This window comes from Cnephaeus nilssonii (genome assembly GCF_951640355.1).
Source record: "Cnephaeus nilssonii genome assembly, chromosome: 18".
Classification (NCBI taxonomy): domain Eukaryota; kingdom Metazoa; phylum Chordata; class Mammalia; order Chiroptera; family Vespertilionidae; genus Cnephaeus; species Cnephaeus nilssonii.
In genome coordinates, this window is record NC_137089.1 from 20,825,419 (window position 1) to 20,842,948 (window position 17,530).

At 38.4% G+C, this 17,530-nt stretch overlaps 1 protein-coding gene across 3 annotated transcripts in view; it reads right to left on the reverse strand.

Moving 5' to 3' along the window:
* The window catches only part of CSMD3 (CUB and Sushi multiple domains 3), a gene marked incomplete at both ends in the record, with an annotated part of 911,147 nt that overhangs the window by 15,179 nt on the left and 878,438 nt on the right, over nucleotides 1–17,530 (reverse strand). For all 3 annotated transcript variants that reach the window (XM_079795927.1, XM_079795926.1, XM_079795925.1), the window contains 4 exons: nucleotides 7–165; nucleotides 6,370–6,435; nucleotides 9,041–9,220; nucleotides 11,314–11,425. In XM_079795927.1, coding sequence (XP_079652053.1) covers nucleotides 7–165; nucleotides 6,370–6,435; nucleotides 9,041–9,220; nucleotides 11,314–11,425 — 517 coding nt within the window. The remainder of the gene's footprint in view (nucleotides 1–6; nucleotides 166–6,369; nucleotides 6,436–9,040; nucleotides 9,221–11,313; nucleotides 11,426–17,530) is intronic.

Sequence of the window (17,530 nt, forward strand, 5' to 3'; positions counted from 1 at the left end):
TAATACCTGAAAGTAGCAGTTCCATGTTGCTGTTGCTGAGTGTGGCATTGACTCTCCCAGTGGAAGCATTGAAACTAGTAACTGTCAAGGTCATGGGTTGTTTTCTTCCTTTGAAATTGTAAGAACCTTTCCATATATAATTTTGGGCAAACACGTCATCAGGAACTGTGAATAGATTAAACAAACACACATTAATCTTATGATGTCCTATAAATACAAGCCTTAAACAGTAGGTTAATGAAAAGTAGTTTATTGGATTAGTGATATTTGATAAATATATAATAATGTGGAATGTGTATTATAAAATAAATTCTTCACATAAAAATGTTCCCATTATTTTAGAAGAAACCAAAATTGCCATAACATATATTTGTACATGAGTCATCAATAAAAAATAAGCACCAACAATAAAAGACATGAGACTTATACTTACAGTCCAGGTAAGTATCAAGTTTACCTATATTTAGTCTCCTATAATAATATATTTATTTCAGGAAGAAAATAGAATGATTTTATTGAGTCAAGTCAGTCTATGTACCAGTCCCGAGAGGACTGCTCTTCTCCTAGCAGTGGGAATGGACTCATTGGAGGAAGGACATAGAGATTAAGCCCTCCTTGCAAAATCACACTGGATGACTGCCAGGAGGGACACGCCTTTGTCCCCTAAACAGAATGCCAGCTCAGTTATTCCAATAATTGGTGCTCCTGAGGAAGCGCTGGGCTCCACCATATTCACAGCTCTGAGGATAGAGAACTGTCACTAGAATTGTCTTTCTTTGGGAGAGAGACAAATGGTAGCAGAACCAAAGAACATTCTCAATGTTATAAAACTTTCATCTAAATAAAAAACACTCTTTGTGTTAGCGAAATTTCCGTTAATCCTATACATCATAATAAAGCCCCTCTCCTTGCCCCAGCCCACCCCCAGAAATCAGCTATTCAATGGAGCCTTGGCCTTTTGGTGAGTGAGTGAATGGCATGGATTTAGGGAAAAGCTTTCTTTTTTTTCTTAAGTCATTCACATTTTTCATCTAACCTTCTCTATCATTAGTACTATTATGAAGATAAAATAGAGAAACTTTAGGTATTATACCTCACTGCGTAGTTGCTAATAAAACATATATTTGGCAGACATGTAGTTAATATCATGAAAAAATCCATACTCCTGACCCTGTGAACTTTGCTAAGTCATCCTTCTAGTGGCATTTTCTCTCCAAACCTCACACTACACAGTTATGCTCTGTATGCATAGGCAGACATTGCCTAAAAATTTGATACAGTGAATATGGAAAAAGTCCCTGATTTTACTAAGCACCATACAGAGTTTTTAACTTTAAAAAAGTATATCGAGCCCTGGCTGGGTAACTCAGTTTGTTAGAGCATTGTCCAGATACACCAAGGTTGCAGGTTCAATCCCTAATCAGGACACATACAAGAATCAACCCATAAATGCATAAATAAGTGGAACAACAAATTGATGTCTCTCTCTCTCAAAAAAAATAATAAAAAGTATTAAAATGATCAGATTGAAAACAAAACAGTATACCTAGGACAAGTTTGCAGGAGTGAGTAACGAGCTAAATTGTCCTGCATTACAAAAATCAGGAATTTGGAATAACAGACTCTTAGTTGTAGAGATAACAGGAGGAGTAAGGGGAAGGATGTTCTGGCAAATAGTACGCACTCAAAAAATAAGTGCTGTTGTTGCCTGTGATTGTTCATTTCCCCTGCCCACACTGTGACTACTCTTTGCCACCCCTGAACCTTTAATGAAAATCTGCTACACCTAATGATCTTGTCCATGGTGCTTAGAAAAATACGGAGTGTTGGTTGAAGGAGATGAAAGAGAATCTAGTGACAGGAGAAATAGCAATAGAAAGACGTAGGTAGCAGCTGCAGCAAAGCACACTGCATCAGGATTAATCATTGATGTGGTAGTAAATGTTTAATAACTGACTCTCCAGAACAACAACAGAAGATCTGTAGTATTTGCTGATTTCTATAGTGTAACTATTCCCATAATGGCAGATTTCAAACTATGAACAAGACATCACTGATTGTAGTTAGGAAGAATGCACAGAATTGGCTATGGTGAGCCCTAGCTGATTTTGCTCAGTGAATAGAATATCAGCCTTCGGACTGAAGGGTCCTGGGGTTTGATTCTGGTCAAGGACACACGCCCAGGTTGTGGGTTCGGTCCCCAGTAGGTTTGCAGGAGGCAGCCAATCAATGATTCTCTCTCTCCCTCTCCCTTCCTCTTTGAAATAAAAAAAAAAGTATTTTTTAAAATTGGCTGTGGTAACCCTGTACCTGCAAACTCCAGCATGCCAGCACCACCTCCCCCCCCGACCCCCCCCACCCCCGCCCCACACATAACTGAGAAATGTAACTCATTATAGGGCGGGAGAGGCAGACGCTATTTTTTCATCTAAAGCCTTATATACATGGGAATGATAATACTTTCTATTGTTAAGTTTATTTTGAGATTTAAATGTGATTGTGTATTTGGTAGTTCTTTATAAACTCTAAAGTGTCATCCAACTACCACTGATGAGGTTATCAATGAAAAGGAGGAAAACAATGATGGCCATGATCCTTTCCTTCCAAGACATTTGAATATAAACTTTGCTTCATAGGCTTCATGTCTTTGCCAAATAGAGTTTTATGCTCCTGACTTTGAATCATTGACAAATTTCATTCATTTTCCCCCTTTTTATTGAATTTATTGGGGTGGCACTGGTTAAGAAAATTACCCAGGTTTCAGTGCACAATTCCAAACAGATCATTGTAGTGTGTGTTCACTACTCCAAGTCTCCATCCATCACCATTAATCCTCCTATACCTTCCTCCAGCAACCCCCACACTAATGTCCTTTTTTTTTCTTTTTTTGCTCAATCCCTCCACTCCTACTCAGACCAGCTGTCAGCCTGCATAGAATGTTTCTTTTTAGTAATCTAATCACTTTGACTCATTCATGACTTCAAATGAAATTCTTCTATTATTTAGCCATTTAGGATGACATTGCTCTAGTGTTATAGATACCTTTACTCAGGTTAAATAAATTCCTTTCCTTTTAATTTTAAGAGGTTTTTAAAAAGCATAAACATATGTGAAAATCTCAAAAAGTATTTTTGGTACAAGTATTATAATGATCATATTTTTTGAATTTTAATCTATCTTTAAAAAAAATGACTTTAGAGAGAGTAAGGAAGAGATAGAAACATCAATGATGAAAGAGAATCATTGATCAGCTGCCTCTTGCATGTCCTCCACCAGGGATTGAGCTTGCAACTCGGGCATGTGCCTTGACTGGGAATCAAACCATGACCTACTGGTTCATAGGTTGACACTCAACCACTGAACCACACTGGCTGGGCACATGTTAATCTCTTACTGTGATAGATTACTTTTAAGAATTATTTAGCATAAACATATTTATGTATGTTTATCATGACCCCAATTGGATGTGTCATCTTTAGTATAATGTATTTCATTTGCTAAGATTTTGGGTAGATTTTTTTTTTTCCATCTTTAATCTTGAGTCAAATGGGTCAGTAATTTTTCTTTTTTATGTATTTACTGAGTTATTCGTTTTGTGGTACCCACAGAATGAGTTTTATTGACTGGATGAGTTTTTGTAAAGCTGGACGATCTGTTCTGTTCCTTTAAAATTTGGTATAACTTATCAGTAGAGCCATATACATCTGTTTTTTCTTTGTGGAAATGGTTTTAACTACTATTTTGTTATAGAATTACTCAGGTTTATTAGTTAGATCTGATAAAATATACTTTTCTAGTAATTTATTCATTTTGTTTAATTTTTATAAAGAAGGTTTTGATAGTTTTTGATTAATGTATTTCTCATTTATCTACTCTCTGTAGTTATGTTCACACTTAGATTTATTATATTATTTGTTTTTTGTTGCTTTCTTGATCCATCTTACCAGAAAATTTTCACTTTGTTTTTTCAAACAACTACCTTGGCTCTGTTTATACTTTTCTATTATATTATTTGTTCATTTTTATTGCCTTGATTAATGCTTTCTTTTGGTTTTTCTGTTAGAATTTTTATATCTTCTTAACAGAAACACTTAACTCACTAATTCTGAGGCTTTCTTCTTTTCTAATGTAAGGATTTAAGTGTATGAATTCCCTTCACAACTCTTCTTTTGCTTCATTGTCCAAATTTAGATATTTAGATTTCAAAATAACTAAACCCTTGTGTTATAATTTTCATTTTAATTTCATCTTTATTTCATGATTTATTCATCGGCATAAATTTTGTTCTTAATTTCTAAGCATTCAAAAAAATTTAAAATGTATTCATTTTCTTAACTTTTAACTGTATCATGATCAGAAAAGACTGTGTTTTGAAATTTGTGTAGATTTATTTATTACTTAATATATGATTAATTGTTATAGCTGTCCTATGTGCCTTTAGGAAAGTATATATTCTATAATTGTTTGATGCAGAAATCTTTACTATTGAATATTAGTTAAACTCATTATGGTATTTAGTTCTTCCATATTATTTTATTTTGTCTGCCTGATTTATTTATTGGTCACCACTGTAATGTTTTGTCCAGGACAGTCCAGATTTATACTTGATGTGCGGGAGTTATTATTCAGAGCATCCATCTGCTCCCCAATAAAGCATTTCTCTTGGAAAATTCTGCGCATTAATTGACCATTATTGTTGTCTGACTCTATTGCTCACCTTCCTCTCTTATGTTGACACTAGAAGCCCAGTGCACGAATTCTTGCATGGGTGGGATCCAGCCGGCCCAGCCCCAATCGGGGCAGATCTGGGCTGGGCCTGTCAGGAGGAGGAGATGGTGAGAGGTTGGCCAGTCAGCCCGACTGGATCAGGGCCTGATCAGGGCCCCCAATCAGGGCCAGGCCAGCTGGGGAAAGGGGCCGCGGGAGATTGGCCAGTGGGCCCTGTCCCCAATTGGGGTTGGGTGGCCGATTGGGGGTGGGGCAGGTCATGGGGAGGGGCTGTGGGCAGTTGGCTGGCCAGCCCTGCACCAAATGGGATGGGTGAGGGGTACTGATTGGGGGCCAGCAGCCTGGGGGAGGGGCATGAGTTGTTGGCCGGCCGGCCTGCCCCTGATCGGGGTGGAGGGGCTGATCTGGGGTGGGGCTGGGTGGGTGGATGGGCTGCAGGAGATTGGCTGGCCAGCCCCACCCCCTATCGGGGTGTGGGGGATGATCAGGTGTGGGGCTGGCCAGGGAGAGGGGTTTTGTGCCGACCAGGATGGTGGGGGCCCTTTGGGGGGTGTGGCCAGCTGAGGGGAGGGGCTCCAGGAGGTTGGCTGGCCAGCCCTGCCCCCTATTAAGGTGGGGTGGTGATCAGGGGCACGGCTGGCCAGGGGGGAAGGGAGGGGGCATTTGGCTGGCAGGCCCCACTCTTGATCGGGGTGGGAGAGTCTGATCAGGGGCAGGCCGGCAGCAGGTAGGGGCCAAGAGGTTGGCCGCCTGGCCGCCAACCCCACCCTCTGATCAGGCCAGTTCACTGGCCACAGTGGGCATCGTAGCAACTGGTTGTTAGGTTGTTATGGCCGTTATGGTAGCTGCCTTTTTATATATATAGATACTATTTGACTGCCTTAGTGACATTCTGTCTGTTATTGTTGAGTGTTGAATAAATCAGTGTCTCAGAGTTTTGTGAGCACTCCAGTTTTGTAACATGTACATTGAGAATTTCTGAACCCAACTAAAATGAGATCCTATCACTCTTCCTGATTCAATACAACTGGGCCAATCTATCTCCAAGGTAAAGATTAGACTCTTAGCCTTTAATTTTATTAGTAGCTTTTCATTTATATCAATGTAAATAAGATATTGACTAATACTAAAAGAGAAGCTTTCATATATGAACCCTTACTATTTTTTTTTTTATCCTCACCCAAGGATATTTTTTCCATTGATCTTTAGAGTCTTCTCCAAAGTCATAGGGTAGGGAGTGTATAACATAGGAATTACATCAATGTTGTTGGACTTCGAAATCCATGTTTTAATGACTATGCCAGGTTTTAAAAATTCACTTTTTAAATCTAATAACTGAAAACAAACTGAATGACTTCTAGAAGTTCCTAAACTTTTAATCATATAACAAGTGCATTTTGTTAAAAATCTATAATTAAAAATGTTATATAACATTCCATTTATTAAACATTTTAAATAAAATAATCGCTATTATTATAACATGTCATAGTATTATACTGCTGGAAATTCAATATCTCATAACACAAACTATCAAATTCCAAATTGTCAAATACATAGTTTTCACATCCTGAAATTTATTCTTATAAATAAATAATCATTTTAGGTATCATGGTTTTTAGAAAAACAACTGAAGTTACTAACCACTTAGCTTTGGGCTGGGTGTTCCGAGTGCAGGTCTGGGGTCTTTCACCAATATTTTGGAACCAGCTATGAAAAGAAATAAAAAAAAGTTTATAAAAGTTAATATAATTAATAACACTTACATACACCCCCCAAAACGTGATCCCCTGTCAAATTTATTCTCTGACATATCATATACTTTTCTCCAATATGTCCTGTTCATCATAGTATGTCTGGCCCCACTCAACACTCCTGTTTTACAGCTAACAGTTTCAGTAATTACCCCTCTTATGGTCCAGAGAAACAAGGGGGAAGATTAGTGCTGCCACATGATGGGATACTGTTTCTTATTTTAGAGGCAAATCTATCATGGAAGCAGTTGATTCCAACATAAAAGCTGAGGGCTGAGATTATGTTCCTGTTGCAAAAAGGCAGAAATCATTTGTTTAAAAATAATAAAACAATGTTGAGATAGAGTCATAAGAAATTGGGTAGGCTCAATGGAGAAAACTTAAAACTAAAGCTTTAAGTCACACCACATGTAGCCCTAAAAACCAAAGAAATCCTGTGCGGAGCTAGATGTGCCTGGAAAGCTATAAGAATGATGAAAGGCAGTGCTTGCAGGCCATAAAGACTTAGAGTTTTATCCTGAGGACAATGCAATGTCTTTAAAAGGTTTGAGTGGGAGGTTATGTGGTTGAACATCACTCTGGCTGAAAGATGGAGAACAATTTGGAAAGAAGTGGATATAGACATGGGCAGGAAAGTTAGAAGGCTGCAGCAATGGTCCCAGTAGAGATAATCTTCAGTGAGACTACAGTAGTAGTGAAGATAAAACAGAAAAGCAGATAAAATAAAAAAAACTGTTGAAATACTGGTGGATTTAAAGGGATAAGAAGGTGTCAAAGCTGACTACTAGATGTCTATGTACTATATGATGATGGTACCACTAAGCTAGAGAATACCAAATGAAGACTTTGGTTAAAAAAAATTTATGGGTTTAGATTTGCATATATTGAGTATTAAAAAGTCTCTGAGGAATCAAGAAGAAACATCAAGTAAGCAAGTGAATATAAATTCTGAAGCAAAGAGAAGAAACATAAACTATAAATATTAATCTGCAAATAATCTCCATAAAGGAGACTGTTGAAGCCATTGGCTTAAATGACCTTATCTAGGGAGAGAATATAGAGTAAAACAAAGAGATGGCTAAGAACCAAGCCTTTAGAAAACCATGTATACAAAATAATAAAAGAAATGGAGACCAGACAGACAGAATTATGAGGGAATAACATATTTATTTACTCAAATATTCTTTAACACCTTCACATGCAAGGAACTGATCTAGATGTTAAAAATCACAGTTGTAAAAAGTAAAGTTTTTATTGATATTATATTCTAGTTGGGGAGGAGCAGATGAAAGGGCAGAGAGCGAAGAAACACAATGACAAGTAAACAAATAAAATAATATGATCTCACACTGTAGAGATTTCTACCATAAAAAATTAAAAACAGTAATGTTCTAGCTAAAAGAAGAGAGTAAAAACCTTTCAAGAAGGATAAAGTCATTAACATTTGTGAATGCTGCAAGAGATCAAGATTTAGAAGGTCTGAAAAAATGAAAAATAAAATAAAAGGAAAAGATAGTTTCTTGATAACTTTATGAAGAATTCAGAAAAAAATTTCCTTTGCTCCTTCTTTTGGAAACCTAACCCTATTCCCTCCCATAAATTCCTTAGATCTTGTCTAGATGGGGACTGTCCTGACGAAGCAGCAAGAGCAGTGGAAAATGTACCTAGAAAAAATGTACCTAGAAAAGGTCAATGTACCATATCACTCAGGCTGAGTAATGGACTTAGAAATGGACTCTGTTCAAAACGGTGACAATGGAACTCCTTAATAGTGCTTTCATGACCAAGTTTTGGGAAAGATTCTTTCTTACCAGGGTGTGAGCCAGAAGTGTATGGGGCCAGGAATGCTGGAAGCATTTTTTTTCCACTGTGGTGGGTTGAAGCATGTATCCCCCCAATTGTATGTTCACCAGGAACCTCAGAATATGACCTTATTTGGAAATCAGGCCTTTGCTTATATAATTATTTGGGGCTCTTAAGGTGAAATGATCCCTAAATCAAATGACTGATGTCTTTATAAGAAGAAGAGAGGACATACAGGGATACATAGAACAGGCCATGTGATGAAAGCAGAAACTGAGATGAGGCAGGTCTGAGCCAAGGAATGCCGAGAAGAGCCAGAAGCCATCAGAAGTTTAGAAGAGGTAAGGAATGCTTCTCCCTGGAGCCTGCAGAGGGCACTTGGGCCTACTGATTTTGGACTTCTAACCTCCAGAAGTGTGAGAGAATACATTTCTATTCTTTCAAGCCACCCAGCTTGTGGTATTTTGTTATGGTTAGCCCTATGAAACTAGTACACCTACCATGAGTAGAAAACTAGAAGAAGTAATAAGGGCAAGAGTAAACACCAGAGCATGGAAAGGAAGCTCTAAAGACCTGAATAATATTTCTGTGCCTCTGGGTTCAGAAGTATCTAGATCACTCCTTTCCTTAGAGTTGGCCAACAAGTTTCCCTTGCTCCTAAGCTAATTTAATTTATATGCTTTTTTGTCTCTTTTATCTGAGGGAGGTCAAAATAATACAATATCTTCTGTGAAAGGTTTTATAGGAAAAAAACTTACCTTCACAAACAGGAACTTTTCCAGTCCAGGTGTTATCAGATCTACACACCCTATGTTCTGTTCCACCTGCTAAGAAGAAGCCAGGCTGACAGGTATAAACTAATGTATACCCATGGGATGGAAGGTCCATTCCTACTACATTTGCATGAACAGGAGTTTCTGGCTGCTTACAGCTGTGGGCTATATTAAAAAAAGAGAGAAATGTTCATTTTTATAGACATGTTAAGAAAATTTTGAGACTGGAGTCATGATATATTTTTAAAGGCATGTCAATGCCTTTATATAAATATAGTTTAAAATAATCACTTAATGAATCAAAGGAAATACATGAATGTAAATATACATTCTGATTTCATAGACTAGCATTTCCTAAACAATCTTCTGTTTAACATTATGTTAATAGGTCAGCTGAGGGGGGAAAAGACTGTGGATAATTAAGCTCATAAATGTAGACTACATCATCATTTTAGAGAGTCACAATACATATTAACATTTTAATGGTCTCATGGTAAAATACTTCTTAAAGTTTCTCAAACTCACATTTTCTATGCCAGTTTAGAAAATATTAGTTTATGATTTTTAAAATGTATTACATTTACTTTAAATTGTAAAACATTTTTTTTTCTAAAGTTAAATCCTACCACAGCTTATTATGTCATTCTGGTATTACTAATTCCTAATATAGAAAGTACAATTTAACATTTTTTCCACATATGAACTTTTCTGGTCATATCTTTTATGTATATGCTAGCAGTATTTTTTCAATCATTTAATTTCTTGTCTCCTTTTTTCATTTCCTCTCACTCCTATTCTCTACCTTGATTCCACTCTGCCTATACATAGAGCACTTCTTGGCCCTGACCCCCAGTTCACCTGTTTTGTGTATTTTAAAGACCATGCCTTTCTCAATCAGAAATAGATGCTGCAAGAACTTTTTCCCTAAATAAGACAACATTTCTGATAACTTGTTCATGAATAAAAATTCTTAAAGGTGGTCTCTGAGAAAAGTATTCTGCAGACAAAATTGTTTGGAAAATAAATTTCCCAATGGAGATTTACAAAGCTATCAATAACATTTTTTAACACTGTGATAAACATTGTATTACATGGTTTATGTTTAATTCAATTCAGTTAATGAAATTTAATCCTCATGGGGGGATATTGCTAAGGATAAACACAAAGTCTGTCTCTGCTACATTCTTAACCCCCACATTAAGCACATATTAAAATTCTGAGATACTTTGCAGTAACCGAAGCTGTTTATCTTCATTTAAATCATCATGTTCTAAATGTAGGTCATCAGAGAATCTTGATTTACTATGAAATACCTAGTCACGTTCCACACAGCTGTTCTAATGTACACACTGAGGAATTCTCTTTTAAGAGATTTTTCCATTTTTAAATATAAACCAAGCAGGCTTATGACAGGACTCATTGGAGTGTTTGGGTGTTTTTCAGCAAGCTTCAGGTCCACAGGGGCTCCCGTGATATTTGAGTGGCTAAGAACAGGGCTAGAGTACATTTGTAGGTCTTTATTTAACTTCAGCAAATCCTAAAAGTTATCTACCATTCTCCTCCCTCTTACTCTTTTTTCTTTCCCCCAAGAGGATCAGAATGTTTAAAGATGGAGGAGGAGATAAAAAAGAGGAGATGGGAGGGAAAGAAGAGATAAATAACTCACCAGCTAACATTTATTACTAACTGTTAGAAAAGATAGTTTAGTGACTTTGAATTTCATTCTAATTTAATTTGTACAGCAACTGTTCTCAATTTAGGGTCAGTGCACATTTACCAGCTCCAGGAAATCCTGAAATAATCTTCAAATTCTTGGTCAAGGTGTACATTTCATTACATGGGTTTTTCTAGCATTCCTCAGATGCTCAGAGAGTTTCACAAGTGATAAGATTAAGAGTCACTATGTAGGAGCCTCCTGTATCTGAGTATTTCAGATTCATAGTGTAGATCTATAAATCTAAAAAATAATCATCATTTAAAATTACCAGGTGACTAAACTGAACACAATTACAGGAGCATTTAGAGAAGAATAAAATTATACCTCATGCCTTCTGCCTTCTTTAGAAAGAATGCTTCCCGATGGACATAGGGTTATGATATAGTAATAAACATATATACATGAATTATGTTTTATAGTAGTCTAAAGCATCAACGTGATGCATGTATGGTATGGATATGCATTTATTTTCACAATTAGAAGGAAAATGCATATAAATTCTTCTGTGATTAAAGTATAATTTCTTAGCCACAATACTTACGTATGCACTCGGGCTGAATTCCACTCCACGTGAGGTCTGGCAGGCAGGTACGTGTCGTAGACCCCTGGAGAAGGTGTCCTTTTTTGCAATGAAACTGTACAACACTCCCTACCTGCAGACAACAACAAATGTTCCAATGCAACTTCAAATTTGGTTAAAAAAAGAAGTTTGAATGAGAAAATGTTTTCAAAAGAAATTATGCATCATAGAAGTTGGAGGAAAAAGAAATTGAAATCTGATTTAAAATACAATTGGGGGGGGGGAATCAAGGCTAAAGAAAAAAGCATAGATCTCTTTGTGTATATAACATCGCCAAATATTTGAGTACCCAAAGTATACACAGATGCCAAACTTTTTGCCAAAATATGAAGAAGATATATAGGTACCAAAAAGTTAATCCTATCTAATAAAAGGGTAATATGCAAATTGACCCTCACTCTGTCACACAAGATGGCCACCCCCATGTGGTCAAAGATGGCCACCACAAGATGGCCAGCAGGGGAGGGTAGTTGTGGGCAATCAGGCCAGCAGGGGAGGGCAGTTAGGGGTGACCAGGCTGGCAAGGGAGGGCAGTTGGGGGTGACCAGGTCTGCAGGGCAGGGCAGTTGGGGGCAAACAGGCTGGCAGGGAAGGGCAGTTGGGGGCAACCGGGCCTACAGGGGAGGGCAGTTGGGGGCAACCGGGCCTGTAGGGGAGGGCACTTGGGGGCCATCAGGCCAGCAGGGGAGCAGTTAGGTGTCGATCAGGCTGCAGGGGAGTGGTTAGGGGGTGATCAGGCTGGCAGGCAGGCGAGCGGTTGGGAGCCAGCAGTCTCGGGTGTGAGAGGGATGTCCAACTACCGGTTTAGGCCCGATCCCACAGGGGGTCCCAGATTGGAGAGGGTGCAGGATTGGCTGAGGGACACCCCCCCCCAGTGCATGAATTTTGTGCACTGGGCCTCTAGTAAGTTACATATGAATACAAGATAGAATAACAGACAGACAGACAGAGGGTTAAGAAAGATAAATTAAGGTGGATAAAAATAGATATGGAAATAAAGATTACTAACAACATAAGAGGCAAATGAATATGGGGACAGTAAATGCAATATGATATAGACATAAAAGTGTTTACTGAACATTATAAAGGCGACAGAAATATGCAATGGAAGACATGCAGTTTGCACTGTGTTTTCAAGGATGTGGACTAGAGATAAATAGATACAACAATGGTTCTCAAAAGTGTGGTCCCCAGACCAGTAACCTTACCATCTCGCAGTGATGGGCAACTTTTTTAGCTTGGTGTGTCAAACTTCGCCAAAAAACTGAGCATAACTCGGGTAGTGTGTCACTTTGAGGAAAAAACATTATTTCACAAATGTTTCATCCTCGGCATGCGGCCGCCTCAGCGGCCGCGTGTCATCAGAAATGGCTACGCGTGTCAGTGCTGACACGCGTGTCATAGGTTCACCATCACTGACTAGGAACTTGTTAGAAATGAAAATTCTGGGACCTTACCTTAGACCCACTGAATCAGAAACTCTTAGGGTAGGGATTATCAATCAGTATTTTAACAAACCTTCTAAGTGATTTTTTAAAAAATCCTCACCTGAGGACATGCTTTTATTGATTTTAGAGAGAGAGAATGGGAGAGAGAGGAAAAGAGAAAGAAAGAGGAACATTGATGTGAGAGTGAAACATCAGCTGGTTGCCTCCCACACACTCCCCATTAAGGGATCGAACCTGCAACCTAGGCATGTGCCCTGATGGGGAATCACACCCATGACCACTTGGTGGTGTAAGGGACAATGTCCCAACTGACTGAGCCACACTGGCCAGGGCCCTACTAGGTGATTTTAACGAATATTAAAGTTTGAGAGCAACTGATATAAAATTAAACAATGTAAGAAAATGATGAGAAAAATGTATGGAAGTTAAAATATACATCATGTAGTTTATGAAAAACGAGAGTACATTTCATTGGTTGACATGGATAGTTCACACAGCTGGGCTAAAATGGGATGCAATGAAATATAGTTAAAAAGAAAACAGAGCCTGGCCAGTGTGGCTCAGTGGTTGAGCGTCGACCTCTAGACCAGGAAGTCAGGGTTCGATTTCCAGTCAGGACATGTGCCCCAGTTGCAGGCTTGATCCCTGGTAGGGGGCATGCAAGAGGCAGCCAATCAAATGATTCTCTCTCATCATTGATGTCTCTATCTTTCTTTCTCTCTCCCTCTCCCTTTCTCTCTGAAATAAATAAAAAAAAATGTTAAAAGAAAGAAAGAAAAAGAAAACAGACCCCAGACTAATCCATGCTTGGCTTTACTTTGGATCTGATCTTACTTAAATAAGAAATATCTCATCTTTGAGATTTAACCTCCCATATAAATAAAGATGATAATATTTGTCTTGAGATTTGTTTTAAGGATTAAATAAAATAGGATACATAATCTACTCCACACAGGGATGGCACATACGTTTTAAATAAATTCTAGCTATAAGTATTAAGTCAGAGACATAAGTAAGAATCAAGGGTCTCAAATGGCAAGCCATGACATTTGAAATCCTTTTTAAATAGAAGCAAAGTTGCTAAAGCTTTAAGAGCAAGTGAAAAATTGTGTAGAAAAAAATATCTTTGGGAAATTAACTTTACATTGTATGAAGAAACTATTAAACAAAATGAATGATGAATGGCAGTTCGGATTGCAAGGCTGGCACTGACATTTTAGAAACGAGTGGATAAAAGCTGGACTAACGTGTGGAAGTACACGGGGGAAGGAAGTTGTTTACCCAAAATAAATTACAAGAAAAAACCACCATGATTTATTAAATGACTAGAGATGGAGGAATAGTTAGGATCTGCTACTTTATCCTTCCCCAACAACTGGAAGCTGAGAATGCTCAATCGCTGTCTTAGTACTTAACACAGATACCTGCTTTCTGCTTTTCCCTTAGTTCCTACTCCCACCTGCTAAAGCAACATGAGGCTAAGCCTAATGTGACATAATTTAATACAAGATTCTATTTGGACCTTGAGACTAGCTACATCCACTATTTCTCACACTCTCGTTATCTGCCAGAACCATGCTACACCAGAAACATTCAATTCCAATAGTCATTCTCTTATAACAACCTTTATCTTTCTAGTTTCCTAGTATTGTGTCTCTCATAACACATTCACTTTAGGAGATTTCTTACCCCCTGAATGCCCCATTTTGTCCAAGGCTGCTATATTGCCCAATGCCAGAATGCTGTATTCCATATAAAGAGTGGCCTTTATTTATGTCCCAGAGCATGCCATTTACATACTCCCTGAGGTTGTACAATATGGTGCTACAGATTTTTACTTTCTCCTATGGCCTGGAATCTGTAACTGATCATTGTAGATTTTGCAATTCTGTTCTTCAAACAGTTCTTCAAACCTCTATCAATCCTACAATCCTACTTTAGGCTAGATCTCAGTTAATGGTGCCATCTTTCACCCATAAATCTTCCCTCATTTCATCTACCACCAAATTTGGACAATTTTACCTCCTAAATTTTTCTCAAGGTGTCCCTTTTCTCTCTCTCCCAGTTATATAACCTGTTTTAGTCCTCAACATCTTTTCTACAAGCTTTGGATCTCAAACTTTAGCAGATGTCATAATAACCAGGAGGACATACAAAGACACAGGTAGCTGAGCACCCCTCTAAATTTTCTGACTGGGTAGAATCTGTATTTCCAACCAGTTTGCAGGTAACACTGCTGCTCCTTGGTCATGAACCATACTTCGAAAAAGACTGGCATAGAAAATTATCATAATCATCTAACTTGTCTCTATTTCTCCACTCTTGACCCCATTAAATGTATTGTCCACACTCAAATCAGTGATCGATTTAACATAAAAGTTTGACCTTATCATTATCCTTAAAATTTTCATTGACTTATCACCCAGAGGAAACAGTTACTTTGTGTTACCTTAGCAGATAAAAGCCTCCATAATCTGACCACTGGCCATATCCCTAGCATCATCATTAGCCACTTACTTTTAGTCAAATAGTTAAAGAAATATGTATTTGGTATTTATCCCATAATTAATCTAGGTGTTGTATCAATCATTTTGACAGATGCTCCCTTCACTAGCAATCTATTTCCAGAAAAAAATTGTTCCAATTTTCAATATTTTAGATAAAAAGATAAATTATATTCAGTATTATTTTTCAATACTAGAGTTATCATCATCTCTATCAAGATGTAATTTATTCTTATATATTAATAATTATATCTATGTCCAAAAAATCTATTATAAATCTACATAGAAAAGGAAAGTGAATAAATTAACACATTAAAGAGAAAATTAAGAAAATTCCATTGCAATTCATAACTTTCTCCTTTCTCTTGTCCCTCCCAGCAGTGGGGTTACTATAGCTGTTTTTACTTAATTCACCATTGGCCACCTGATAAAACAAGAGATTGATACAAAAGGTGGACTATTCTGATTCTCTGGAAATATGGAACTGAGATTGAGGTAATTAATCACTTCTCTATGTGGTTGAGATGTTAATAGAAATGACGCACCCCTGGCCATATGGCCAATCTGCAGAGAGAGAAAATGTGGTAAACACAGAGAGTGAGGACTGAGTGCTGTAGTCCAGTTCCTAAATTCTGGGCGTGATGACTCTCACTTAATTCCTTCTCTGTGTCTCAGACATACCCGAAATTTGATTTGTAATGCCTTTAGGCTTAAGCTAGCTCAAAACCATATATTACTTGCAAGAGTTTTTCTCAACTGATAAAGATGCCTTTCCTAGTTACATATGACCATATTCATTACAATCTACCAATAAATTGATATTAGTTAGAACTAGAATTTTTAAAATTCTGTTGGCTCTACACAGTTTTAGTGAATATAATTATACACTTATCCTATATAATAAAAGGGTAATATGCAAATTGACCCTAACGGGGAATGACTGGTTGCTATGACGCACACTGACAACCCGGGGGCAGACACTCAATGCAGGAGCTGTCCTCGGGTGGTCAGTGCGCTCCCACAGGGTGAACTCTGCTCAGCCACAAGCCGGGCTGATGGCTGCGAGCGCAGCTGCAGTAACAGGAGCCTCTCCCGCCTCCTTGGTAGTGCTAAGGATGTCCGACTGCAGCTTAGGCCCACTTCCAGGTCTAAGCTGGCAGGTGGACATCCCCTGAGGGCTCCTGGGTTGCCAGAGGGATGTCTGACTGCCAGCTTAGGCCCAATCCCCTGGGGAGCAGGCCTAAGCTGGCAGGTAGACATCCCCCAAGGGCTCCCAGACTACGAGAGGGCACAGGCCAGGCTGAGGGACCCCCCGAGTGCATAAATTTTCATGCACTGGGCCTCTAGTAGTGAATATAATTAGCATACACACACACACATACACACACACACACACACACACACACACACACACACACACACACCAGCCATATGCATGTGCAAAAGTTAATGACTTTTTAAAAATATGTATCTTTATTGATTTCAGAGAGGAAGGGAGAGGGAGAGAGAGAGAGAAACATCGATGATGAGAGAGAATCATTGACTGGTTGCCTCCTGCACACCCCACACTGGGGATCAAACCTGCAACCTGGGCATGTGCCCTGACTGGGAATCTTGAACCATGACCTCCAGGTTCATAGGTTGATGCTCAACCAATGAGCAACACCAGCTGGGCAAAAGTTGATGTCTTTAATTTAATATACTCAATATATCATTTGCAATTATAATAGAAATTAATATAATTATATGTACACCTAACCATATTTGAAATCTAGTCAAATTCATATTTACCCAGATAGAATAGAATAATCTAATATAGTTTTATTAGCCAAATAATATGAATTTGGGGCTAGGTTAAGTTTGTAACAACCTTTTTTTCTTAACCCTCACCTAAGTACATTTTCCCATTGATTTTTAGAGAGAGTGGAAGGGAGGGAGAGAGACAGAGAGAAGGAAACATTGATACAAGAGAAACACATCGATTGGTTGCCTCCTGCATGCACCCCGACTAGGGCCAGGAATCAAGCCTGAAACCAAGGTATGTTCTCTTGACCTGAATTGAACCTAGGACTCTTCAGTTCTTGGGCCAATACTCTATCCAGTGAGCCAAACTGGCTAGTGCTGTAACAACATTTTTGATGATTATAATAGAACTAGAGGCCCGGTGCATGAAATTCATACACGGGGGCGGGGGGGTGTCCCTCAGCCCAGCCTGCACCCTCTCCA